This window comes from Hemicordylus capensis, chromosome 6, assembly GCF_027244095.1.
Source record: "Hemicordylus capensis ecotype Gifberg chromosome 6, rHemCap1.1.pri, whole genome shotgun sequence".
In the NCBI taxonomy this organism is placed as follows: Eukaryota; Metazoa; Chordata; class Lepidosauria; order Squamata; family Cordylidae; genus Hemicordylus; species Hemicordylus capensis.
Window position 1 is genome coordinate 63,753,377 of NC_069662.1, and position 27,153 is coordinate 63,780,529.

The window sequence follows — 27,153 nt, forward strand, 5'->3', positions numbered from 1 at the left end:
AAGGCAAATGCACTTCAAGATAGATAAATAGATGATGAGAGAGTTACCTTAAATGATTTTAAGTCTCCAGGTCCAGATGAATTACATCTCTGGGTACTGAAGGAAGTAGCAGAGGTGATCTCAATACCAGATTTTGAGAACTCTTGGAGAATAGAGATGCCCATGAAACTAGGTTCGTGTACTGGTTCAGTGCTGTGGGGAGGGGAGCAGCAAGCGGGATCTTTTGAAAAAAAGAGAGCAGGTCCTTATCTGCTTGCCACCATTGCATGCAGCTTCCTGTTGTGGCAGTGCTTGTCCCAAGACCCTGTGCATGGTGCTAGCATGCACATGGTGTCTGCACATGCACAGGTGCCATGTGCATGCTGGCCCTGTGCACGGATTCTTGGGACAAGTACCGCCCCTGCAGGAAGCTGCATGCAGTGGCAGAGGGCAGACCCACACTCCTTTTAAATAAAGATCCCGCTCGCTGCTTCACTCCCCATGGTGCTGAACTGGTTTGATACCGAACCAGTGCACAGACCTACGTTTGATGCTTTCTGTATAAATAATCTGTCTAAAGAAAGCATCTATCTATAGGCATCATCATCGATTGAACCAAGGTTTGTGCACTGAGGTTCGGCGTCATATGGTAAATAGATGAGATGCCAGAAGACTGGAGATGAGCAAATGTTGTCCCAATTTTCAAGAAGGTGCAAAATGAGGAGCTGGGAAATTGCAGACCTGACATCAATACCTGGCAAGATCCTATAACAGATTATTAAGCATTATTAAGCACTTAGAAAATAATCTTATAATTAATAGGAACCAGCAAGGATTTTTCAAGAATAAGTTGTGCCCGACTAATCTCATCTCCCTTTCTTCTAGAGTTGCTAGTTACGTTAGTAGATTATGAGGATGCTGTGGACGTATGGTATCCTGATTTCAGCAAAGGACTGACAAAGTCTTCTTGCTGACAGATTGGTAAAATGGGGACTCTTTCTCAAGGGAACTGGTCTTTCTTGAGAGAACTGTCCTCAAACTGAATAACACCAAGTTATCGGGTTACTGATAATTTCTTTTCTAGTAAGGTTTTCTCATGAACTAGAGGTTTTCTTTTGAGCATGCTTCACTGCATTTGAGAATGCTCAGTTGCACAGATTAAGAAAATTGCAAGGTTAAGGCGGGGGGGGGAACCTAGCAGATTTTTATCTTAACCATGGTATTTTCTTTTCTGATAAGTTTTTCTCATGAACTAGAATGCAATTCTTTCTTAGCTGCATGGTTTTCTTTTCCCGGTATTGTTTTTTTATAGATTAGAATGTGATTTTTTTTTCATATTATGAGATTTACTTACCCAGTATTTTAAGATTTTCTTATGGGTGCTGCTTTCTCATGGAGAAGAACCAAATTTTGCAACATCTTGTAAGATTTCACTGCCATGGGGAGATTTCCCCCCTGTCTGGAGTTCATCATGATGGGATCAAGTACTGAGCATGCTCAGACAAGGCCGGAAGATCAATTAGCCTAGCTCCTTCCACCGCTGGGTGCCTTCCCCAGTTCCGGTCTTGTCTGCTCAGGCTTGGCCATGCTTACTTTGCTAGCTCTGCTGGAAATCGCTTGCTAGGCTTTCCTTTCCCCTCTCTGCCTTAACTTTCTTTCTGTGCGAGGGTGGGAAGGTACTGCCTTTAGAGTTTTTGTTGATTTATCATTCCAAATTGCTCAAACACCTTCTTTTGTTGCATTTCAGCTGTTTGGAATTTTTCTTTCATTTTTACAGTTTGTTTTTGCGGCTGGGCGTGTTCCCTTGGGACAATGGAGGTAGATCATGCAGGGGAGCTACTTCATGGCTCCCTTTCTGAAGCTTCTGCAGCCCTCGATCCTTTATCTGGGCATTCTCAGCCCCTTCTGGGAGCACCCTCTACCTTGGGGACGGCCATTCCCGCTCTGGTGGCGGCCCATACCCCTCCGCCCCCCCGCTCGCCGCAGAAGGCTCTCAAAAAATCTAAAAATACTAAAGAGGGCAACGGCAACCAGCAGAAGAAAAAATCGCTCTCGGAGTCAGTCTGCTTGAATGAAAGGCTGCTCAGTCAAGCAGTGTGCAAGCGCTCATGCCGCACTAAGGAGCAGAAGATTAAACGGGGCAAGGACGACCGGCAGGCTGAATCGGCGTCCATTAGTACCTCTCCTATCTCAGCAGTGGGCGGCGAACCGACTGATCCGCGTTTCCCCCCTGAAGCGCAGCCCGTGCGGGCTCCTGCAGTTCTTCCTACTCAGCCAAATAAAGAGCAAGGAGCGCCCCTGCAGGATCCTATGCCGCCGCTGTTGGGCACAACTGTTGCAGGTACCGTCCCTCCTAGCAACCCGCCCCCCTCCCCTCCTGGTGGATGTAGCAGATTGGCTCTGCAATTTCTTTATATCCAAGTGCCTCCCTCTTGTTGGCCAGGCACAGGGCGCTCCTGCCACTCAACCCGAGAATGTTTCCATCCCGGGTAGACCATGCCGCCGCCTTTCCTCCTCGTCGCTGGCCTCTAGCCCCTCTAGACGGACAATTCCTTTGTTTGAAAGGGGTCGTTTTGCCCCTGGCCCCATGTTCCCTGATGCAAACGGCAGTGGCCTGCGTCTCCCTCCTTGGAATCTGACCTGGAAATCAGGCCCCTGCAGCTTCCCAGGGGACCGGGCGATTTGCCACAGCCTCTGCCTTCTCAGCCCCCGGCTGTGCCTCTGATATTGCCTGCTCCTGATATTCCTGTGCTGCCTACTGGGCCTTTCCCACGCCACAGCCCTCCAGGCCTCCTTCAGACCCAGAAAATCCTTTGGTCCCTGATAGGTCTGATAAAGAGGAGGGCGAACTTTCTGAGGAGGAGGTAGCTCCTGCTCCTCCATTATCTGTACACCTTTTTTCCTCTTCCGATTTTGATGTGGTTTTGTCTAAGTCCAAAAGGGCCATTAAGGCTGTTTCTTCTGCGGAGGTAGACCCCCCCTCTGAATTGGATCAGGAGGTTTTTCCCTCCTCCTCAGGGCCCTCAGCCACAGTCCCTTTCCCCACTGTTTTCAAACAGGTAATGTTGGCAGAATGGCAAACTCCAGCGTCTAGCAGGACTATTGGATCTTTCCCCAAAAAACATTATTCCATGTCCCCTGAAGTCTCAGCTTTGCTGGCCGCCCCCCGAGTGGACCTCCCTGTGGTCCAAATGGTCTCAGGGTCTATACTGAATACGGAGAGTCAGGAACAGCTAAAGTCCTCTGAGGCAAAAAAAGCAGACACCTTGTTGAAAAAGGCACACGAGGCCTCAGCCACTGTCATCAGGGCTGCCACGGCCAATTCGATTTTTGCTAGGACTTCCATTTTATGGGCTAAACAATTGGCCACCTTGGTACCACCTGAGAACCCCAAACTGAGACAAGGTCTCACTAAGCTGGTTAAGGCAGCTGCCTTTATGGCAGACTCTAGTCTGGATTGTGTGCAGCAGGCGTCCAGGGCCTTAGCCTCGGGAGTAGCCCTTCGCAGGGCTCTCTGGCTCAAGGGGTGGCAAGTTGAGTCTAAGTCCAAAAGAGCACTTCAGGCCTCTCCCTACACAGGCTCTAATCTATTCGGTCCTGCTTTAGAACCGCTCCTGGTAGATACCAAGGATAGAAAGGAGGTTATGTCATCCACTAAAAGAGACTTTCCATGGGGATTCCGTGGGCAGCAGTCGCCTTTTCGTAACCAAAGATTGGCACCCCAAACTTCCTTTCGTTACGGAGAATATAGACAGTCCTCCTTCAGAGGTTCCAACAGATCACAGTGGAGGCCAAGGGGCAGGGGCACCTTCCATCAGCAGGGTGGAAAATCTCCCCCCCCCCATTTCAGTAGACGACAATGACTACAGGGCCATTGGGGGCAGACTTCAATGGTTTGCCCTCACATGGCTGTCCACCTCCCAGGATCAATGGGTGTTGGACACAATCACCAGGGGCTATGCGATCAAGTTTTGCTCCACCCCCCACGACTCCTTCTTCATCACCCCTCGTTCTCAGAGACTGGAGAAACACAATCAGATAGTAGAGGCGATTCAACACCTTCTTCGTACCAAGGCGATCGAACCAGTGCCCTGCATCGAAACATGTTCAGTCGTTTACTCGCTTCTCTTTCTTGTTCCAAAGAAGGACAGTTCCTGGAGGGCGGTTCTGAATCTCCGGCACCTCAACAGGCATGTCAGGAACCACAAATTTCGGATGGAATCTCTTCAGTCCATCAAACAAGCCATTCTACAGGGTGCTTCCTGGCATCAGTGGACCTGTCCAAGGCCTACCTACATATTCCGATCCTCCTAGAACACAGGAGATTTCTTCGATTCTTCTACAACGGGCACCATTACCAATATCGGGCACTGCCGTTTGGGCTGGCATCGGCCCCCTGAGTGTTTACCAAGGTGATGGTGGCTTTCACGGCTCACCTTCGCATGCAGGGGGTCTACATCCACCCGTATCTGGATGACCTTTTGATCAGGTCAGCCTTGTTCGAGACAGTTGCCCTCCATGTCCAGACCACCCTGACATGTCTGAAGGATCACGGTTTCTTGGTGAATCACGAAAAGAGTCATCTTCACCCATCTCAGTCTCTCCAACATTTGGGAGTGGTTTTTCACACGGTCCCGGCCTTAGTGATGCTTCCAGGAGACAGGAGGGTCAAGCTCACCTCCACCATCTTGCCCCTCCTTCAGGTGGAATTGGCGGACCTGATGCTTCTGGCTCATATCTTGGGCATGATGACAGCGGTGATGGATTCAGTCCCTTGGGCCCGATGGCACTCCCGGCCACTGCAGTGGCTTCTGCTTCCCCTTCAGGAGGACATCATGTCGGTCAATCACGTTCTCGTGAACCTCTCTTCCAAGGTGAAAATGTCCTTCCACTGGTGGCTCTCCAGGGCTCTGGATCGGGGCCTACCGTTCATAGTCCAGGAAAGAATTATAGTTACCTCGGATGCCAGCTGGTTGGGCTGGGGAGCAATGTGCGAGGGTCAGCCTACCCAGGGCCTATGGACGGAGTCAGAAAAGAAGTGGAGCATCAACCGTCTAGAACTGCGAGCAGCCAGACTGGCTCTCCTGGCATTCTGCCACCCGCTTCAAGGAAAACATGTCCTCATCAGGACAGACAATACGACCGCCAAGGCCCATATCAACCGTCAGGGAGGGACGTGGTCCAAGGGCCTAATGTTGGAGTCGGATCTCCTTTTTGACTGGGCTGAAAAGAACTTTCTCTCCATCACAGCCGACCATCTAAGCGGTGTGGACAACACTCAAGCGGACTGGTTGAGCCGCTAGTCCGTAGACCCGTCAGAATGGAGCCTTCATCTACAAGTATTCCACCAGATCACAGACCACTTGGGGACCCCTTGTGTGGACCTGTTCTCGACCCCCAGCAATGCCCAGCTTCCAAGGTTCTTTTCAAGGTTCCTCTCCCCCTGAGCAGAAGGGATGGATGCCCTCACAGCCCCCTGGCCCAAGGGGCTACTCTACGCCTTTCCACCAATTCCAATTCTCCCTCTGGTCATCAGGAAACTCTGCCTTGAACGAGCAGGAATCATAATCATCGCTCCCCACTGGCCAAGGAGGCCTGGTTTGCGGATCTGGTCAACCTTTCGACGACTCCTCCATGGCGGCTTCCCTGTCGACCGGACCTTATGTCCCAGGGTCCCATCCTCCATCCAGATTTGGGGTGGCTCCAGCTCTTTGCATAAAGGTTGAACGCAGCAAACTGAAGTCGGCTGGTTATTCCGCTCTGGTCTCCCCCACCATTCTGGCCTCCCGCAGACCATCAACCCAACGCATATATCAGGCATCTTGGGCAGCGTTCATGGGTTGGGCCCACAACTAGCAGATCAATCCGTTAGAAGCAGGGGTTCCGGAGGTTCTGGATTTCCTTCAGGCGGGACTTGCCCTCAAGCTTAAACCGGCTACGCTGTGCAGGCAGGTATCGGCCCTGGCTTCAGTTCTCGACATTTCGGACCCAGGTACCAAATCCTTGCACCCCCACATTTCTCGCTTTCTGAGAGGGGCTGCCAACATTACCCCGCCTCTGGTTCCCCATTTTCCTTCTTGGAACCTGAACAAAGTTCTGAACGCCCTGACAGTGCCTCCGTTTGAGCCTTTGCATTCCATCCCTCTCAAGCTACTCTCCTACAAAACCCTGTTCCTTGTTGCCATCACTTCTGCCCGGATAATTTCAGAGTTGGGAGCCCTTTCCTCACACAAAGAACTGTGTGTCTTTCACCCGGACAAAGTTAAGTTGGGCCTGGACCCCACGTTCTTACCTAAGGTCAACTCAGTTTTTCATCGGGCTCAAGAAGTCATTCTCTCATCGTTCTGCCCGAATCCCTCTCACCCAGTGGAGGAACGATGGCATAAATTGGATGTCCGTTGTGCTCTCCGATTTTATGTGAGACGCACTAAGGATCTGCGGAAAACAGACTCCCTCTTTGTGTCTTTTTCCTCGCACAACCTTGGACAGCGTCCCTCCAAATCCTCCTTGGCTGCTTGGATCCGTGCTTGCATCAGATTGGTGTATGAAGCGTTGGGACTGGTTCCCCCCCGCAGGCATCACGGCCCACTCTACTCTCAGTGCCGCGGTTTCTGCGGCTTTCTCATCCCAAGCTCCACTGGCAGATATTTGCAGAGTGGCTACATGGAGCTCCACGATGCTGTTCATCCGCCATTATAAGATTCCTTCCTTCCTAGAGTCTCAGGCAGCGTTCGGCCGCAGGATTCTGCAACAGGTGGTCTAAATATCCTCCCCTCCCATTTCCAGTGTTACCCCTTCGGGGGGTCTGTTCGGCTTGGGCATGTCCCATCATGATGAACCCCAGATGGGGGGAAAGGAACATTGGGTTTTACCTTGTGAAGGGTCCTTTTTCCCTGATCTGGAGTTCATCAGGCCCACCCGGATGTTATTGGTTTGCTTCCTGTCTATTTGTTTATAAGGTTGGGCCATTTGGGGGGGGTGGAGGTATGTACCCGGGGTCACAGTTTCTCTATTTCTGGTTCCCTTGGAGCTTGCATTCTGCTCCCTCCTCTCCAAATTTTAATACGTTCCTGTTTGGTTCTCTATGCATTGGCTTCTTTTGCTTTTCATGTGTCCAGTTTTTTCTCCAGCAGAGCACAATTAGTCCTCGCCACCTTCGTGTCAATCCCGGAACTGGGGAAGGCACCCAGCGGTGGGAGGAGCTAGGCTAATTGATCTTCCGGCCTTGTCTGAGCATGCTCAGTACTTGATCCCATCATGATGAACTCCAGTTCAGGGAAAAAGGACCCTTCACAAGGTAAGACCCAATGTTCCTTTCTCATGGGCACTGATTTCTCATGAACAGGAACAGAATTTTGCAGCACCCTGTAAGATTCCAGCATTGTGAAAGGTTTTTCTTGTCCATGAAAAAACAGGACCCATGGAAAATTTTACCATGGTACTGAAATTTTAAAGGATGCTGAAAGCTCATATTCTAATGCATGAGAAAACAGCTTCCATGAGAAAATCTTACTTGCAGATTTACACAGAAAATGCCTGTGTGTGTGTATGTGCATGTTTTATAACTTCATCATAAGAATGAAGGTATGGCTTCTTGCAACCACCATCATAGCACATGCTTAGCCCGCTCTCCCCGCAGACAATCCCTGCTGCAGCTGGCAGGGGCTGCGGGGATCGGGGACTGCAGGGCCCCTGGAAGTTCCAGCATGCTCTGCGTGTGGCTGCTAACAGGCCCTGTCCCCAGTACTGGCCCCACCCATACATCAGATGTAGGGGGCAGGGCTTGGGGGCATGTGTGCTCACATGCCCATTTAAAAATACTAGGGCACAGAGGACTATTTTGGCCAAAGGCATAACCCCTTGAGCTGGCACTGGGGGATTAGTACCATTATGCCCCGTTTATGAGCTTCCCAGGGTCATCTGGATGTTTAGTTAACTACCAGGTTGTGTTAGCTCAACAGTTCCCTGAAAGGCAAACACACACACGTCAACATGGGACGTGGAGCTGATGTGCAGGCTGAGTCTTCACCACAGCTTCTGATTGGCTGAGAGGTGTGGCCTCCTCCCTTTTATAAAACAACACTGGAACAAGTGCTGGCAAATTCATCTGGAAGAGAGTGGCCAAAGTGACAGGAAGGCTCCCCAATCTTCTTTCGCCAATCTAGTCTATCCTACTTTGCTCCAGCAAAGCTTCTAATTAAATTACCTCCTTAAAAACAAAACAAAAAACACTGCTGCCTTCAAACCATGGTAAGCCCTGATTTTCCTTTCTCCATCAAGCAGAAATTAAACAAATATCCGCATGCTGCTTCTAATATGATTTTAAAGGATTTATTTTCCTGCTTTAATCAAGCAATGACATAAAATTATAATTCAGTAAGAAAGCAACTTGTCAAGCATTTAACCAGATTTAATTAACATTTATAAAAACAGCAGGGGGGCACCGATTTATTTATTACAACTATTATTATCCAGATTGCAGTTAGACAGAGAAAGAAGTAAAGCAAGGAAAGTCACATTCTTGCAAATGCTGAAGCTCTTTGCATGAAAAAGATGGTTATGATACTACAACATAAACTGTGGCAGTAGCAATGAAGTTTGTCACTATGGCCAAATTTGGACTTCACCTCTGGTTTCCCAAGCCACATGTCCAATTTGAGGAAACCAGAGTTAAGGATGAAGGGGACCTGTGGTTTCCCTCATGAAGCTCCACTCTGAATGTCTTCAAAAAGGGAAGAAAACAAATCCAAATTTTGCATGAAAGCATCAAAATTTGATGCTTGTGTTGTTCTGCACCCAAATAACTCTGAAATGCCAGTATCCGTGTATAGTGTCTAGCTGGGCAATGCAGGGAGAGCGGGCTTAGCCCGCTCTCTCCACAGACAATCAGGGAGCTCGCCCTGGGCAGCCAGATCAGCCGCCCACATGACTACAAGCTCCGTCACAAAGCCAGTAGGAATGGCAGGGATCGGAGGCCATCTGGCCCCTGGAAGTCCCAGGATGCCCTGCGCGAGCGCACAGCACATCCTGGAGAGACCCCTGAGGCTGGGAGGCTTGTTGGAGCCTTCCAGCTGGGGGTTTCCTTGTGAGTTGCCACGGCACAGCAACATGCTGTGATGTCTCATGACCAGAAAAAACAGGTTAAAAGAGTGCTTGCGAGCCCAGCAGTTCTCACAATCCACAGAAACCAGGCTGGGCTCCCAATTTCTGTGGATTGTGGGGAAAGCTTCAAAGGTCTTTATTAAGGCAAATTTGAAGTGCTATGAAATACCTGGAGAGCTGGCAAGAACAGAGCATGTTCCATCTTTCAGCATGTAGCCAGTGCCTTTACCCTGAAGATACATCTGTGAGAAACTCTTATCCTCTATCTTGCATGCCTCTCCCTATATCTTACTTTCAATCCTACTGGATACCAAGCCTTGGTTCAAGCTGCTCTGCCCTATATCTTATTCACAATCCTGTTGAATTCCAAGCTGCACATGCACCTTCCAATTTCAATCATGAATTCTTACATTAGAGGGTTTTTGTTTTAATTTTTTTAAATTGTATCATTGAGTCTCTGTCGTCACCAGCAGAACAGCATCCATGGCTAGAATTGGATGGAAGGATTACTTTGTCCTGACAGCAAAGCCTGTCTATGCTCAGGGCAGGCACAATTAGTGAAGAGACTTGTACAGTCCACAAGTTTGCAAGTGATTTTCTGTGAACCCAGCCAAAGTACTGGGAAACAGCTTTCTGAAATAGAAGTGTTGCTATTAGAATCACAACCAGTTTGTCAGCATGCTCTCCTACGATTGCATTGCAGGTCAAGGAATGTCTGGAGTCCCTCTGTGACTCTCCATAGTTAGCCTTTTTTTTTTCCAATTCAAAGCTGTACCTGTCAAATCCCTTTATGTGCAAGTGAGAAGCTGCTGTAGTGAAGCATGCTGTACCATAGAAAGACAGCAAAGGACTGCTGTCTTACCACAGAACTGAGAAAATCTGACCACGGTAGTGAAATCTTTCAGGGTACTGTACAAGAAAATCATAGGTGCTGTTTTCCCATGCACAAGACCACACCATTACTTTTCAGTGCCAGTAAAAGTTCAGTACCGTGATAAGACTTTCTCATGGGCAATAACATAATTTTGCTGTATCCTGTCAGATTTCAGTACCATGGAAAGATTTTCTATTGAGTTTTTGCAGTACTTTGTCAGATTTCAGTAAGTTCTGATTTCCAGTATTGCCTTTTTTGCACTCTGTGCAATGAGTGGGATAATACAATAGAGCATGGGCAGATAAACAATGGTTTCTCAACCCTATTTTACCTGGTCGCCAATGCATCACCTTTACAAACCCACATGACAGCCCTTTGGGGGCTGTGATAGCAATTCCAACAGATGATGGACTGGCCACTATGGATTTATATATTGTCAGATGTGTAGGCAGAGCATTCTTTAACACTTTTGAATTGAAAGCGGCTTTGACTGCAGAATTCCTCTCTCACTCTCTTCAAGCATGTGCTGTGATGGTGGTTGCAAGAAGCCATACCTTCATTCTTATGATGAAGTTATAAAACATGCGCAGAGCATGCTGGAACTTCCAGGGGCCATGTGCCCCCTGATCTCCACAGCACCCACCAGCTCCATCATGGAGCCGGCAGTTGTGTGGGCAGCCGATCCAGCCGCCCGGGGCTGCAGCAGGGATTGTCTGCGGGGAGATCTCCCTGCAAACCCTGTTATGGCGGGTCTCACTGATCGTGAGATGCAACAATATTGTGCTAGATGGACCAATTTGGTATAAGGCAACTGCCTATGTTCCAATGTTCTTATGCCAGCTCCACCACCAGTTAGCTTTGTTAGTGTGTGAACTAGTCTTATCAAAATTTGCAGTGGTGAGGATGTTGTTTTGTTTGAATGTAAGGTTTTCCTGCATTGTTTGGGGGAAATGGGGAACAGAGAATTCAGGTGACTAGCAATGCTAGAGAACTTCCCATAGCCCTGCTGGCTTTGAATAGTACACTGTAGCAATTGCTAGCCACCAGAAATGCAAATGTAAACTCTAGCTCTCCCTTTATTCTATGAGAGTATGTAAATACAGTGCTCGGGAATAGCCATTTGCTTGTGGGGTACCTCTTGCCTTCCTTAGAGTACTCAACACAGACTGGGTTCCCAAACAATGTCATTAATGCAGCTCACGGCATCCAGACAGAGAAGACTTCAGTGTTTATTAGGGGATATATAATCATTTAAGCCTGACTAAGCTTCAAAGCCCTAATGTGGCTGTTTGGCCAACAGAAATGAGATGTAAATTTGTGCTGAATAGCCACTGATTACAGAAAGATGATTAATGAAAGATTTGAAATTGATTTATGGGTGCAGTTGCTGAGGCCTTAGCCATGATTGTAATATTATCTGTGTAGAAAGCTTTGGGCAAATTAGAGACAAGGGTGATGGGGTGAAATAGCGGGCTGTCTGTAAAGTCTGCTGCATTGTGTATTTCTGCTGTTGTCTGGTCTTGAATGTTGCATGGCTGAGATCTTTTGGTTCTGCTCAGCAAAGGATTGCCACACACCCAGAGAGGCTTACTTATTCAGAGGCACTGGGAGAGCTAAAGAATATAGTACTTGTTTTTCTTTTAAAGGACATTTAACTATTTTTTGGTGAGTCACTCCCAGATAATATAAAAAAGATACCGACAACTAGTTCAGTGATGTTTGCAGCAAAATTCTTCATTCTGGCCTTCCACTTCTTCAAAACTGTGCTGCCAAAATCATTCACTTTTCTCTTTGTTTAGACCAATGATCCCCCTCCTCAAATCCATCCATTGCCTATTCATTGAGGCTGTTCGCACATGCAGCCTAATCCAGGCTAGGGAAGGCCAGGATTAGGCTGAGCATGGAAACTGCTGGGATATCCCAGCATGGCAGTGCTGCATAGCCCTGTTTCTGAGCCCAGCTGCTAGCTGAGGTTAAAGGAGTGAGCGCTCCCTCAACCCAGGCTACAGGTTCATGTGTTCCCTGGGGCTATGTTTAGCCCCAGTGGACACAGAGACGGATGCCTAGAGTGCGTGTCTCCTGGGGGAATCACCCATGTATCATGTGTGTCTCATGGAGCATTGTGGTATTTCCTGAGATCCATGCTGCAGGGACACAACATGGATCATCTGAGAGCATGGCCTGTGCTCGCAGCAACGTAGAATCATTTGTTTGAGGGGAAGGTGAGTATAAGAATGCAGACTAGTCTTGTGCTCATGTAAGGTTATTGTGTGAAGAACTTTACCTCTGTTCCAGATTAGGGCAACGTTTTGTACAACCTGCTATAGAACCTCTTGCACAGGCCTGTATATGTGTAAAGTCCTTGTTATGGGGAACTCTTTGTGCAGCTTTGTAGAGGCTGAGCACTGCCATTGCAAAAGTCCTTCTGCAAATGCCAGTGGGGATATTACCTTATATAACTAATTGTTAATGAGAACAATAGGATTTCAGAAAAAATGTTTTCTTTTGACTGTCTAACCCTCTTTGACTAGCTGTACTGTAAGGCTCTGGTGTTACTTGTTTTTGATTACTGCAGCCCTCACCCTCATCCATCTTTTCTCCTGGATTATGGTGCTGACATTTCTGTTTGCAGGTATAATTACTGGGTCTGTGTGCATTTAGAAAATTCAGATTTGGATTCGACCCATTCCAAATTGGACACTATCAGATTCTGATTCTATGGACTCTAGTGATATTGGATTGGATTCAGAATTCGAATCTGAATTCTGCACGTGTGTCGGGTACTTCCAGTCCAATGAGCAAGGGTGCGGCAGGGAAGTATGCTGCCGCCCCGCCGGACCCTTTTAAAGTGCAGTGCCGGTGGGGGAAATGTGGCAGGAGGGGTAAGAGCACCCTCCCCTGCCCTTAAAGGTATTTCCCCCCACCTTTGAGCTGCCCCCTATGGGTTCCGGGCATATCCCTAGTCTGAAGATTTGTTTACATATACAAGGTACAGTCATCCCTTGATCGATCAATCAAGCAATCATCTCTATTATGGTCAAAGACCAGCACAGGTTATCATACAGTAAAACAGTAAAGTAGATAAACATAAGGCAGTCAGATTATTATGAAGAACAAAAAAATATATGTTACATGTATTACTAAAAATTAATATACTATAAACTATACAATTGTAATTTGTATTACAGCTCTATTGGGAGGACTAATGAAATAAGGACTAATGAAATACAAGGTATTTAAAATATACTATAAAATATACTATATTTTATAAATATAAATATTTTATGCTAAAATATAGGATAAAACAGTTAATTAAAATAGTAAGGCAACTATTTTAGAGTCCTAGTGCAGCACTCTAACCACTACACCACTCTGGAGTTTATCTTGGCTATCTTTATAAAAGGTGCAAGAAAAGAGTACATGCTTTCCACTTCCCCAGATACAGAGGGGGCAAAGTCTTTCTGTAAATGGAATCTTCCTGTATTTCATCTCCAAAACAGTAGATGGAAGGGCATGTCATCAGGCAAGGGTGAATGGCTTTCTGTGGCTTGGTATTTCCAGCTGTGTCAAATATGCAGGGGTGGGTGGGGGAGACAGTGAACCTGGATCTGTCCGAGGCCAGGAAACCAGGTACCCTATTTAGATCCTCCTGGCGTTCCGTATCCAGGATCCTCTATTTGAGGCCGCTTTCGCCTTGTCACAGCCCATAGCAAGGAGAAGAGTTGGGGAGAAGCCCAATATCGCCACCTTGTCATAGACTGCCCCCTTCCAAGAGGATTGGAAATTGTCCTGCAGGGTTAACTGGGCCAGGCCCTAAGGGTAAAGGGCTAATTTGAACCAGTGGTTAAGAACAGTCACCCCAATTTTGGCCTCAACTTTTATCATGCCAGTTTCCAAACTCAGAGTGGCACTGGAGATACAGCAAGGCACTTGTAAAGCCACTCTTAGGAATTTAGATTGGACACGTTCCAGCATGATAAAATTAGAGGGGGTCTTGGGTGGGCACCATAGATTAATTGTGCCAGCAGCTTGGCCTTATATAGTTTGAGAGCTGCAGGTATGTAATGGCCACCTCTAGTCCGAAGGAACCTCAAGATAGCAGTGGAGCTCCCCTGTGCCACTAGGGCAACATGTTCAAAGTGGGCCTTTCTTCAGTCAGAGGCATGAGGAACCACCTGCAGATATGTAAAACAGGCAAGCTGTTAAATTATTTTGCCATCAATACTCCAGTTTCAGATCTTGGGTCTTCTGGCAAAGGTCATGACTTTAGTTTTTTTGGTAATTTATTTCAAGCTGTTCATCTTTGCAATACTGTGACAACACCGACAATGCTCTTCTGAGTCCTACAGGAGTCCTTGAGAGGATTGCAGCGTCATCTGCATAGAGTAGGATGGAGATGGATCTTTCGGCCAATTTAGGAGGGTGGAAGTCAGGGTTGTTGTGGCAGTTCACCATGGCGTTGATGTAAAAATTGAACAGAAGTGGGGCTAGGATGCAGCCCTGTTTGACTTCCTCCATCCCTTGATGACTGGCAGGTGAATGTATGAACAGGCTCACTAGAAACACATTTGAGATTTTGAGGTGATGAGAGATAATATATATGTTTTGATCTGTGATATTTGTGCCATGGTATTCATTCATTCATATATGCAAATCACCGCCTGATGAAACAAGAAGTGTGTGAAACTGGGGGGTGGGGCGGAGGGAAGGCTTTGCTTTACTCACCTTCCCCCCAGACTAGTGTCCAACTTATTGTTTTGGGAGCATGTCCATGCTCCCACACGATCCTGTTTCAGAGATCCCACAGTGTACTGCACAACACATGCAATGCATTGGGGGATTCCTTCAGTAGTTGGGCGCTCTAAACATAGCCCCAGTGAACACACGATCCTGTATCCAGGTTAAGGGAGTGCTCGCTCCCTTAACCTCAGCTAATAGCTGAGCTACACAGTGGGGCTAGGCAGTGCTGTCCTGTTGGGATTGGGCCTGATCCCGGCAGTTCTCACGCACAGCCTAATCCAGGCAGGACTTCCCTAGCCTGGGTTAGACTGCGCATGAAAACAGCCTCTGTTTGTGTCAAATGACTTCACTGGCTTGCAGTTGGTTTATGGGCACTATTCAGAGTGCTGGTGTAGGGCTTTGAAGCTCAGCATTCAATGATGAGGATGCGTAAAGGACTGCCTACATAAACTTGCCTCTGTGCAAGATCAGAGGTCTTGCTCTGAGAGTGGTCCCAGATACTTCTGGGCATCATAAGTGAGACATGTGATGACCAGAAGCTGGACCTTTAGTTTATGATGGCTAGACTTTGGAATACTCTCCCCACAGAGGTCCACCAGGCCCCCCTCTCTTCTCTTTTAGATAACAAGTGGAAACAATGTTTATGCATGCCTGGAGGATGGAGGGGATAAATGGCATTAGGGGTTGTCTGCTGCATTGTATCCCTTGTTTATATATCTTTTGTGCATTTTGGAACTAATTTTGATAGCCACCTTGGGTGCTGTTTTAGAGGAAAGCCGGGATATAAATATTTCAAATAATAAATATACTAGGGATGTGCAGGAATCAATTCAACATGACCACTAAGGACCTGCTGAATTGCATCTGTGTGGCCTGCCAAATCATTTTGGCCGGGTGGGGAGCGTTATCTTTAAGCATGGGTAAAGCTGGTCCTTATCTTCTCCTCTGCTGCCCCACTGCATTTCCTGGTAAGGTGCTGCGCCGCTCAGAAGCCCAGCAGCCTGCATGTGGCAGAGGGATGCACATAACCACTGCGCATGCCTGGCGTGGGATGCACATGGATGCAGCCATGTGCGGACTTCTGAGTGTCACAGTGCCACAGCAGGAAATGCTGTAGGGCAGCAGAGGAGCAGGTAAGGACTGGATTTACTCATGCTTAAAGGTACTTCTCCCCACCCTGCCCAAACGATTCATGCACATCCCTAAAATATACCCCTTTCGGTTGAGAAATACTATTATTTTCATATTGATTTAGAATGTGTTTCCCTTTGGGACAGAGAGACATATTTTCAGTCCTTTTCCTGTGTAAACTGCTCTGATAACCTGTTGTTGTAAAGTGGTACATAAATATTCTTAATCTTATTGCAGATGGGGACAGGGAATTGCCACAGAAAAAGTCCTGTGTCTTGCCTAAGACTCAGGTTCACATCTAGCAAGTTTAAGATGTGAGAACATTTGAACTGCTGGACTTCCCATTTTTAAATTTTATTTTGTTTATAGAATTTAGACTATTTTCTGACCTGCCTTCTACTATAAAATGGCTTTAAGGAAGCTTGCAATAATAAAATAAAATAAAATAAAATAAAATAAAATAAATCAATCTACAAGATAAAACTGCAAACCAGCAGGTAAATCCATTAAGGCTGCAATCCTATACACACTAAGGGCCATTGTACTCAGTGGGACCTACTTCTAAACATGCATGCAGAGGATTGTGGAAGAAAATATAACATGTCACCCAAACCCTGAGAAAACAGAGCAGTCTTTCCTGTTGCTTAAAGAATAACAGCACCAAGGGAACTTTTTGTGGGGTGTTCCGCAGTTTTGTGCCACTACAGCAAAGACCCTTAGAAGGGCCTCTGAAGAAGCTAATTGACAGGCAAATCTAGAGAAAGTAATCTTTCAGACCCCAGCCTCAGTTGTACTACTATACCCCAAGTGGGATAGTAGCTTGCATCCTTGTCCCTTCTGAAGAATTAGTTTTCCTGTGATTTCTGCACATTTTTAGATAGCATGCAGTTGATTTGTGGCTCACATCTGCCGCAGTACGTTCTGAAACGGAACAGAATAGACACTCTCAAAAGGCATTTTATTCTCTGTTGACCACTTTGCCACCCTTATGTCTTTCAAATATACAATGTACAGCCATTTCAGGCAGCCTCAACGAGCCTCTTCTCTTGAACCTGCGAAGAGCATTCTTTTTATCTACATGCTCTCCAGCATTTAAGTCATTCCACTTTGGGAGAGAAGAGAACTGCACACAAAAGGTGATGATAAAGAAGGGTGAATCTTTGTCAGCCTAATATAGATATCTGTTCCGATGCAGACAAACAGAATCTGAAGGCAAGCTGGAATGCAGTGCAGTCTCAAAGCAGCACCCTTAGCTCCTTTCTTTGTAGCTATAGCTTTTATCTTGCAGCTCAGCTGCCCGCAGACTCACATGCCCAGCCTCCAAATCAAGTAGCTTGAAGTACATGAAAGGAATACATTTTGATTGTGTTAACCATGACCCTTGTCTTAAAAAGGGTTGATGTACAGGAGGCTGGCAGAAAGCAAAGAACGTGCCTGTCACTAATTTGGCTGTTGAAATACTGAGAATGTCTGACATCATTGGTCTCCATGGGGTGGTGGTGATTGAATGTTGGAAGTAATTTTTAAAAATATAGCAAGATGCTTCTTAAAGAGCAGCGCTGCTGAGGAATGTGTAAAGGGTGGCAGTATAGGTTAATGAGAATCTGAAGCTTGAGGCAAGTTGGAGCATTATTCGGAGTTCCTTCAGAAATGCTAGAGTCAGACCCTTGATGGTATTTAGTATGCAGTTGGCATTCTATAGTATAAATGAATAGGTTCTGTCAGGCGGTGTGATCAGTTCTTATCAGATTTTTTTTTAAAATTAATATTGGAAAAGCTTAATCCAAATTTTAAATATTTATGGGTCTGAGCTGTTGCAATGATTCTATTTTTTTTTTTAGTCCTGAATTCCATCTGCTATTATTGTTTAATATTTTATAAGTTCATATGGGACCCAGTCTAGATGAGGAAAATGTTTTATTTGTCAAGTGGAGTGTGTCTATTCCCTGTAACCTAATTTCTGGTTTCATAGGATTGGTCCCCTTCACTATATTTTCTGGGGGATGACTGTTCGATCAGAGTTGAATTTTTCAGTTAACTCTGATCAGATGTTCGGTCATGATTCAACTGCTTTAAAAACTATTAATAAAGCCAGGATAATGACATGTCTGCCCCAAAGTGACCTCTCTCAGATAAACTTGGATGAAAATTGGGGAGGAGTCAATTTTCAAAGCCTGAAAATAAAGTTTCCTGAAACCAATATGCATGCTGAATCCATTTGCAGAATAAGGTTTATTTATGGATTTATACGCCACTTTATGCATACACCTCAAAGCAGCATATAGTACTTAATACAATGTAAGATAAAACATTTAGAACAATAAAAAGAGCTATCAGCTTTAAAACCTCCTATCCCGAATGTCCAGCAGAACAAACTGTTTTCTGTTTCAATATGGTATAGTTCACACATTAGAAAACATTTTTGTCCTATTGACACTTCACAGTTTTAGGGGCCAAGACATTTCTTATTTATGCAAAATGTATTGGATGAATCGGGACAAAAGTCTTCATTTTGAAGCAGTTGGAGTCATTGTTAAACAAAATACAGGTGGAGAACAATCATTAATGGTTAGTATCTTGCTTGCCTGGTGCTGGAAAAAAATACATATATGTTCTTATATGGACTTTTTGCTTACCACTGTCATATAGCAGAAGGCAAATAAATACAGAATAAGCTGCAATGTGGGTAAATGGGCTCATATTCCTGCACATGTGTTTATAGTGGCATAGCAATGTTGGTGGGAGCCCATGTTCAAATTTTCTGGCGGGCTATCACTGCTTCCACTGTTACAACGGCCACTGCAGCCCTCCTGCTCACTCTCCATTGCCATGGTCTTGCTAACCACTGCAACCCACTAAGGGAAGCAAGCTGGCCATAGCATGGTATAATGACATCACTGTCATTATACATCACTGCCTGCACTGGGCAGTGATGTCATTCTATTGTGCAGTGGCCAGCTTGTTCTCCTTTGCCAGTCGCAGCAGCTGTGGTGATTAGTGGGACCGTGGCGGTCAGTGGTGGGAGGGAGGGAGGGGTTTCCACATTGGAGGGGGCAGGAGGCAGGGCAGTGGCAGAGGGGCCACTTCAACCCCGCTGCACAGGCCTGCCATTTTTGAGGTGGAAAATGGCAGGCCTGTGCAGGGGGGATGGAAGTGGCCCCTCTCCCCAGTGGGGACCCTATTGGCCTGTGTACTTTGCATGTGCCAGCGCAATGATAGTTCCACCCATGTCTTTAACAAAATAGCTGGTCTCTACCTGTGATAGTTGATCTCTTGTGCTCTGTGTTATAAAAAAAGAGAGCGAATTCTTCACCAGCAGGCTGTACTAAGCCGTTTGAATAAATGTTTGCTTTGATGTTTGTACATGCAGCATTTTAAAATTAGCACTTGAACCTGAGGCTGGTCTGCCACATGCTATGAGCCTTGTCCTTTTAGTAGCATGTGTGATATCTTTGTCTTTTACATTGTGCATCTGAAGTGAATAGCATGCTTTCAAAGTGGTTGGCAGGAAGACTTGCTTCTCTAAACTCCCTAGCTGTTTGCCTCTAAACACTTCCGATTCAGAAATAGGTCTGCTATAAATGATTTAACACCAGGTAATTGAAATGCATGTATGTTTTCCTTCCAAGGCTGTTAGGGAGTTGGAAGAAACATTTAACATCAAATTTAATGTCACATAGTTCTCTGTTAATCCCATAGATAGCTCAGTTATATTCTCTCTGAAGTGTGTGCTGCTGAGACAAATTGAAACATGTACTTTTTCCCAGGTCTACTGCAGCTTCTTTCTGGGTAAATGTGTTCTGATAGGTAGTCCCCCCGCCCCCCGCATCTTTTTCTTATATTTCTATAATTATGGAATACATTGCCACGGGATGCGGGTCAGATTACTGTTTAAACAAAGAATAGATCTACCAATGATTACTAGCAATGATGGCTAAATCAAACCTCCTCATTCAGAAGCACTCTATTTCTAAAATACTGGGGACAAATTAAGAGGGGGTTGTTGCCTTCAGGGTCTGCTTGTGCACTTGCCAGACCTCATTGGCTAGGCACTGATGAACTCTTGGTTGAATCCAACTTAACTTCTTGGCATTTTTTAAAAAATGTGTATAAATAGTAACTAAAAAACCCACACACAAGACAACAATAAAGTGACTTGATGGATGATGAGTACACTAAGAGCCCTTTCTCACAATCAATGAGAAGGGCTTGAGGAGTGTGGGGCGGAAGGCTGCTGAAGCTTACATCACCCACAGACGATTGTTTGGTCCATGCAGGGCATGCAGACTGCCTGCCCAGACAGACACAGGCTGCCCCCGGCAGTGCGGAGGGTCAGGGGCCGGATCGTGTTGTCCCGGCCCCCGGAAACCCCATAAGGCACCGCGCGAATGCATGTTGCATTGTGGGGATCCCCGCAGCACTGGCTAAAAGCAGTTGGCACTGCATACAATTTTAAAAAAATGTGGCTAAGGGAGCAGTTGCTCCCTTAACCTCATTAAAGAGGCTGGCTCTGCAGGCGGGTTTGCCGACAAAGCGCCACTGGCTTTGTGAGATTTGGCAGGTGTGATCCCAGAGGTTGTCTTGGCTGTGTGTGAGAACAGCCTCTAAAGCTTTTTCAGTAGGTAGTAGAAGTCACAGAATTGCTGCAGCTTGTTGTGTTGCAAATATGAATGGCTTGACAATCTAAGGAGTAGTTGATGTTGCTGGCCTGCACTGAGACAGGAATCAAGATGGTTTTTCACAATAGGGAAAGATGACCGCATGGATAACATTTTGGTGATCTCCCTTGTGGTTTTACAGAGATAAGCAACCTTCACTCATTAGCACCTTCTTTCAGCATCTTCTCCTCTTTCTCCCTAGTAACAATTTTATATTGACTGCCAGATGGCAATAAAGAGGCGGTATTCTTGTCTCTGCTGTAACATTCTGGTTAAAATGGTTGGCTTTAAGATCTTGCATTATTGTTTTTAGATTGTTACAAAATTAATCAACATGGAACCCCTTAGCGCTCATGGAGTTTGGTTTTCTGGCTTTTTAAGATGATCATCTAGTGCAGCATTCTGTTTCCAGCAGTGGCCAAATACATGTCATTGAGAATCTACATGCAGAACACAAAGGTGGCAGCTATCTTCTGTTTTGTCCTTAGCTTCTGGTATTCAGAGATAAAGGGTTTGTTCTTACGATGAGATGATTAAAGTCTTTGTAGGCCCTAGGGACTCTCGTGATTGTAGACCCCCAAAATAGATCTGTAGATAAATATTTGCATTATGTACAATGTATAGGTCCCCTAATATGTCCCATATGTCTAAAAGTGTTAGAATGGGCATCTGCAGGGTTGGATTATCCATTAGAATAATTGCCTCACAAGAATGTGTATTATAATATTTTGTTATGCTGTTCAAGTAATTCAATTAAAGCAAATTATTAAATTTGATTTAACAGTTTTCTCATTTTTTGAGTCATCTGAGATTTGGGGGGGGGGCCTTTAACTTCTTCGTAGGTCCTAGACACTGCCCTGAGTCTTTGGATGGGGTGTTCTATAAATGTAAATAATAAATAAATAGACACTGTGCCTGTTGTGCCCAATGGATAACCCAGGCTTGGTGGGATCTCCACTGGGAAGCTGGGATTGCTCACCCACACAATCATCATTTGTGGTTTGTGGGTAGCACCTGGCCCCAGACACAGGCCCTGCCTCTGCCTCTCCTGGCCTCTAAGCATGAAGATGCTATTCCAACATCCCCTGACCTTCCCATACACTGTCAAGGCTTCAGTACATCACCTGCCACCATTGACTCTGAGGGAAAACAGGACATGTGCACCAGCTACAGGTGCCTTTGGCCACTTTTGGAGCTTTTCTGTAATACTTGGCTCTACCACAAAAGTGGACTTGAAAGCCAACTCCAGACACCTTAACCCATTTTGCTACCCCCTGCATGCCTTCACGACATGATGCCAGCAGTGACCCTCGTAAAACGTATGGGCAGTGGTGCAAAAATACAGATGTGTAGTCGCTATGGATGATCTGGATTGAATGATCTGGATTGGGCTACTGAAAGGGACAGAAAGTAGCTTTCTCTTGTTTCCATGTTTGTTGCTGTGTGTAAGCCCTAAACACTTTTCTTCTTAGTCACTCGTTCCTTCCTTAATCAGATGAATCCCTACACCTAGGGTAATGTACAGAGCACTAGAGCCCCTTTCAGTGCTATGCTTTGGTTCTGAAACGTACAAAGTAGTGGTAACAAGAGTGCCTGTGTGCCCATAAGAGAAGGGGGGGAGACAAGAGTACACCAATAAGAACAGGATTCCTCCTCTTGCTGGTGCCAATGGGCCAGTCTCTCCCTTCAGGCTAGTGACTAAAAGAACTGGCTGGCTCCCAAGTTTTACAAATATCTTTGTCTTTCTGCTTAGCACAGGGATTCTCAGCCTGTGGTACTCCCGATGTTTCTGAACTACATCTTCCATCATCCCCAGCTATAATTTATTGTGGAGTTGTAATTCAGCAACATCTAGAGTAGCACAAGTTGGGAACCCTGGTGTAGTTCAATACCTGATTTAGAATTGTAGATTTTTGTTTAATCTGTTTTTATCTCTCACCCCCATCCCCAATTGTTTAGTGGGAAGAAATTGGTGAAGTGGATGAAAATTATGCACCAATCCACACATATCAAGTGTGCAGAGTGATGGAACAGAGTCAGAACAACTGGCTTTTTACGAGCTGGATCTCCAACAGAGGAGCCTCCCGTATCTTCATTGAGCTGAAATTCACCCTAAGGGACTGTAACAGCCTTCCAGGAGGTCTTGGAACGTGCAAAGAGACTTTTAATATGTACTATTTTGAGTCGGACGATGAAGATGGAAGGAGTGTGAAAGAAAACCAGTATATCAAGATTGATACCATTGCAGCAGATGAGAGTTTTACAGAATTAGACCTTGGAGATAGAGTCATGAAGCTGAACACGGAGGTGAGAGATGTCGGGCCTCTGACAAAAACAGGATTTTACCTGGCTTTCCAGGATGTGGGTGCCTGCATTGCTCTGGTGTCAGTGCGGGTGTATTACAAAAAGTGCCCTGTGGTTGTTCGGAATCTGGCTGTCTTTCCTGATACGATTACTGGAGCGGATTCTTCACAGTTACTGGAAGTTTTGGGGTTATGTGTGAATCACTCTGTGACAGATGAGCCCCCAAGGATGCACTGCAGTGCTGAAGGGGAGTGGCTTGTGCCAATTGGAAAATGCATGTGTAAGGCTGGATATGAAGAAAACAACAACACCTGTCAGGGTAAGGACTGCATTCAGAAACTGCTTTGATGGTGGCTTTGCAAGATAAGCTTTACACAGATACCGAATAAGGGCAAGATAATAGGTACATTATTACCACTTCATGATGGCAGTGTTAAATGATTAATTTCATCTGTGGTGGTTGTTTCACATACTCAGTACCACAGATGGAGCTCTAGTACTACCTCCCGACACAATTATTTTCAATGAAGGCTGTTTATGTATCCCATGCAAGTAATCAAGTGTTAAGGAATCAAAATACATGTGTGTGTGAATTAGCCATTATTTAGCCCTCAAATCCTGCCATTCAGCTTGGTTTTCATATTATGCCTTTATGCATTGTACCTCTAAAATGGCTTAAGGCAAACATTAATCTAAGTGCATTATTATTCCGCTATTATGACAGTGAAACCCTATAGCCAATCAGCTATTGCTGCATAAACTTGTTCAAAATAGACAGGTGTTGGAAATAAATGGAAACAAATTTAAATTTTCATATAGTATGTGGTGGGAATCTATCACTAGGGGGGAACTGAATTACAATGGTCCAGGTAGTAAAGCTTTACTTTCCAGACTTGTGAGCATATTCGTGTGTGTGGAAGTGGTCCATCAGCCAATGGGACATACCCCGGAAAAACATGGTACAGAAACATGGGCATGAAAGGGTAGTTGTCGCTCTCTGTGTTGCTCAAGAGACAGGCTACAGTTTATGCTGGATAAGTTCTTGCTTGCCTGTATTGATGACCTTGATGTGTGGAGAGAAGATTGCAAGTGCTTAGATGTAAAAGCAGCCACACCTCTTGGTACACAAACAAATCACATGTGTACAGAAGCCCAGTATATACTTTCAGACAGCCTGCAAACTTTTGTGACTATAGCTGACCAAGTATCCAGCTACTCTGTCAGCTATTGCTAATAAGTGGAGCTTTTTATCCTTCATTCCGTGATTTTATTGTAGTACCTACTCATCATGGCACCTGGGGGTTAAGTGGTTTTGTGATGTGTGAATGGTTAAAGTATCTGCATGCTGTTCCTACTACTACTTATATACTGCTCTTCAAGAAAAAGTTCACAAAGGAGTTTATATAGAAAAGAATCATCATCATCATCATCATCATCATCATCATAAGATGGTTCCCTGTCCTATAAAGCAGGGGTTCTCAATGTTGGGTCCCCAGATGTTATTGGACCTCAACTCCCATAATCCCCAACCAAAGACAACTGGGGCTAGGGATTATGGGAGTTGAAGTCCAATAACATCTGAGGACCCAACGTTGAGAATCCCTGCTATAAAGAAATATAAAGTAAGCACCAGCAGTAGGCATTGGAGGGATGCTGTGCTGGGGTTGAACAGGACCAGTTGCTTTCCCTCTGCTTAATCACCACTTTGAATGGTGCCTTAAAGGGTTATCTAGTGTGAATAGGAAGCAAACGTTGTTGGGTGCCACTTGAGTATTTAATTGGAAATGAGCTTTTAATTATATTGTGGATTTGCACTCTTTAATAATACCATGGTCCTGATCCAGTAGTAGTCCTGTGCATGACTACCAAGGAGAGCTGGTGAGGATGTACATTAGCTTTTATACTGTGTAAGACAGTTGGAAATGTGTTCCCCAGCCCCCAATAATGTTCTGTACTGCAGTTGAGAATTACATTGGATGCTTTATAGCCCAGTGTAGAACCATGTGCATGGTTCCTGATCTGACAAGGAAATCTGTAAACAGAAACCTGTTTCCATATGTAGCTATATCCTGCTGGGCTGAGCAAGATTTTTCATTTGTCTTGGTCTGTTCACTTCCCTGTGGAATCAAGTGGTAGATAATTTTATATTATCATAGGAACATAGGAAACTGCCATCTACTGAGTCCGACCATTGGTCTATCTAGCTCAGTATTGTCTTCACAGACTGGCAGTGGCTTCTCCAAGGTTGCAGGCAAGAATCTCTCTCAGCCCTATCTTGGAGAAGCCAGGAGGGAACTTGAAACCTTCTGCTCTTCCCAGAGCGGCTTCATCCCGAGGGGAATATCTTGCATTGCTCACACATCAGGTTTCCCATTCATAGGCAACCAGGGCAGACCCTGCTTAGCTATGGGGACAAGTCATGCTTGCTACCACAAGACCAGCTCTCCTCTCCGGGTATATGATTAAAAATCACCAGGTATATGATTAAAAATATGAATCATGACACAAAATACTAAAATATAGTAACATGAATGGTGCCTTTCCCTAGAAGTACTTCGATATTTTTAATCTTTGACTGCATGTACTTCTAGGAGAAAAAATTATACTGGCCAGGAGCAGTGTTCTCTCTAATTTTTTTCATCTGTGTGCGGAATGAGTTTTATTCTGGGTGGCAGTATCAAAGCAGTGTGTGCACACATGCATTCAGAGTGGAACCCTCCTGATTTAAACTGAGCGGGATCTAAAATTAACTGAGTGGACATTAAAAAAAATGTTTGAGCGTGCGCCCAGGCACAGGCCTTAGAGGGAACACTGGCCAGGAGTGCCTTGGCTAGGGGTTCTGCAGTACCACCAATGGTTCACATTTGCATGAAGATCTGCTTTGCTAGCAAGCAATAAGAACAGATTAAGAGTTCTTCTGGATCCAATCAAAGTTCATGTAGTCCAGAGTACCCCCCTCCCCAACTGGTATTCAGAGGCATATTGACAAGCCCCACCTCAGCTGTAATTACAATGTACATTTGCTGTAATGACCTTTCATCCAACTGGAGAAGCTAACAGGTACTCCCTAGTTAAGATGTTTCCTGGGATGCACATTGATATAGACTGGTAGCTAAGAAAGTTGCTTTTGAAGAAGGCATTTTCCCAGTGTACCGGTTAGTTCATGAAAGATTGTAAATGGCTCAGGTCAACATGACATTGTGAAAGGGAAAGGTGACATGAAACACATGGGCCTAGCTGGTAATAATGGAAGACCTTCAAAATCTTTGAACAAATGGATCAGGAAATTTTTGGTACAGGGCCCTTGCTTGCTGAACTACTTAAATTCCTTCTTCTACATGGCAGCATTGGCTGTGAGAACAGGGGCATTTCTACTTCATAGGTTGTTTTTGTAGATTGCTGCAGTAGCTGCTCAGAAATTTGGTCAAATTAAATGGTACTTTAAAATGGGAAAAAAGAGACTGAGGAGGCAGGTTCACATGATTGCTGATGAGTCCATAGGTCAGGAACATGTTGGGGAAATGTCGGGTACTGAGAGCATATGCTCCAGGAGGGCATGATGACTAAACCTATGCAAGCCGGACTGTTTCCCATGCCGGATTCCTGAAATTCACCTGACATTCTCCACCCAACTTCAAATGTAGGTTACAGATAGGTAGAGAATGCCAGGTAAATGCCAGGTGAATCTCATAAGTCTGGTGTGGGAACCAGACTTGGTTCCTGAAATTCCCCCCATGTTCTCAGCTTACTGGTAGTCATGTGAAGCTGCCCAGAGTTAGGTTTGTGATACTAGCCATGGCTATAGGAACTTTGCAAACCCCTTACCTTGCAGCACAACCTGAACTTTAGTTTAACCTAGAGCTAAGTGACATGGGCCAGTTTGCAGATACATTTGTGCAGCAGTCGTTGAAAACCTGCAACCTACTGATGCTATTTGCAAAGCAAATCATTATTTGCTTATTATTGTTTTCATCCTAGGGAAGAGGATATAAAATAGAGCTGTAACATCTTGCCAAGTCAGTTTCATCTTTCTTTTATAAGGCATGATGCAAATCATGTTCACCCTCACAAACATATGGCAACAACAGCAGTTGCTCTTGCCTAAAACTTTTAATTGGCAATGATATGTTCAATGCATCATCTTGTCAGCAGCGCACTTGAAACAGGAGGCGCATGGCCGAGCAATTTGTACTACTCAGGGCATTCCGGCAACAGATGATATGGGGCTAATCTTATTATATGAGTCACCTGTAATTTCATGTTTAGAAGGTGGCCACATTGTGCTTATTTAATAAACAGAATTTCTTGTATTTTGCAGTTTTTAAACAACATGACCCATTTATCAGTTGCTGTTGTGTGATCAGC

General features: G+C 45.3%; 1 protein-coding gene across 14 annotated transcripts in view; it reads left to right on the forward strand.

Moving 5' to 3' along the window:
- Window positions 1-27,153, forward strand: part of EPHA5 (EPH receptor A5) — a 381,695-nt gene that overhangs the window by 74,119 nt on the left and 280,423 nt on the right. For 12 of the 14 annotated variants that reach the window (XR_008309586.1, XM_053260106.1, XM_053260107.1 and 9 more), the window contains exon 3: window positions 22,444-23,107. Coding sequence is in view for 13 of the 14 variants with exons in the window: in XM_053260106.1 (XP_053116081.1) it covers window positions 22,444-23,107 (664 nt within the window). In the remaining variant the exon portion in view is untranslated. Of the gene's footprint in view, window positions 1-13,143; window positions 13,188-22,443; window positions 23,108-27,153 lie in introns of all 14 variants that reach the window. The other 2 variants (XM_053260112.1, XM_053260111.1) reach the window with 1 other exon arrangement.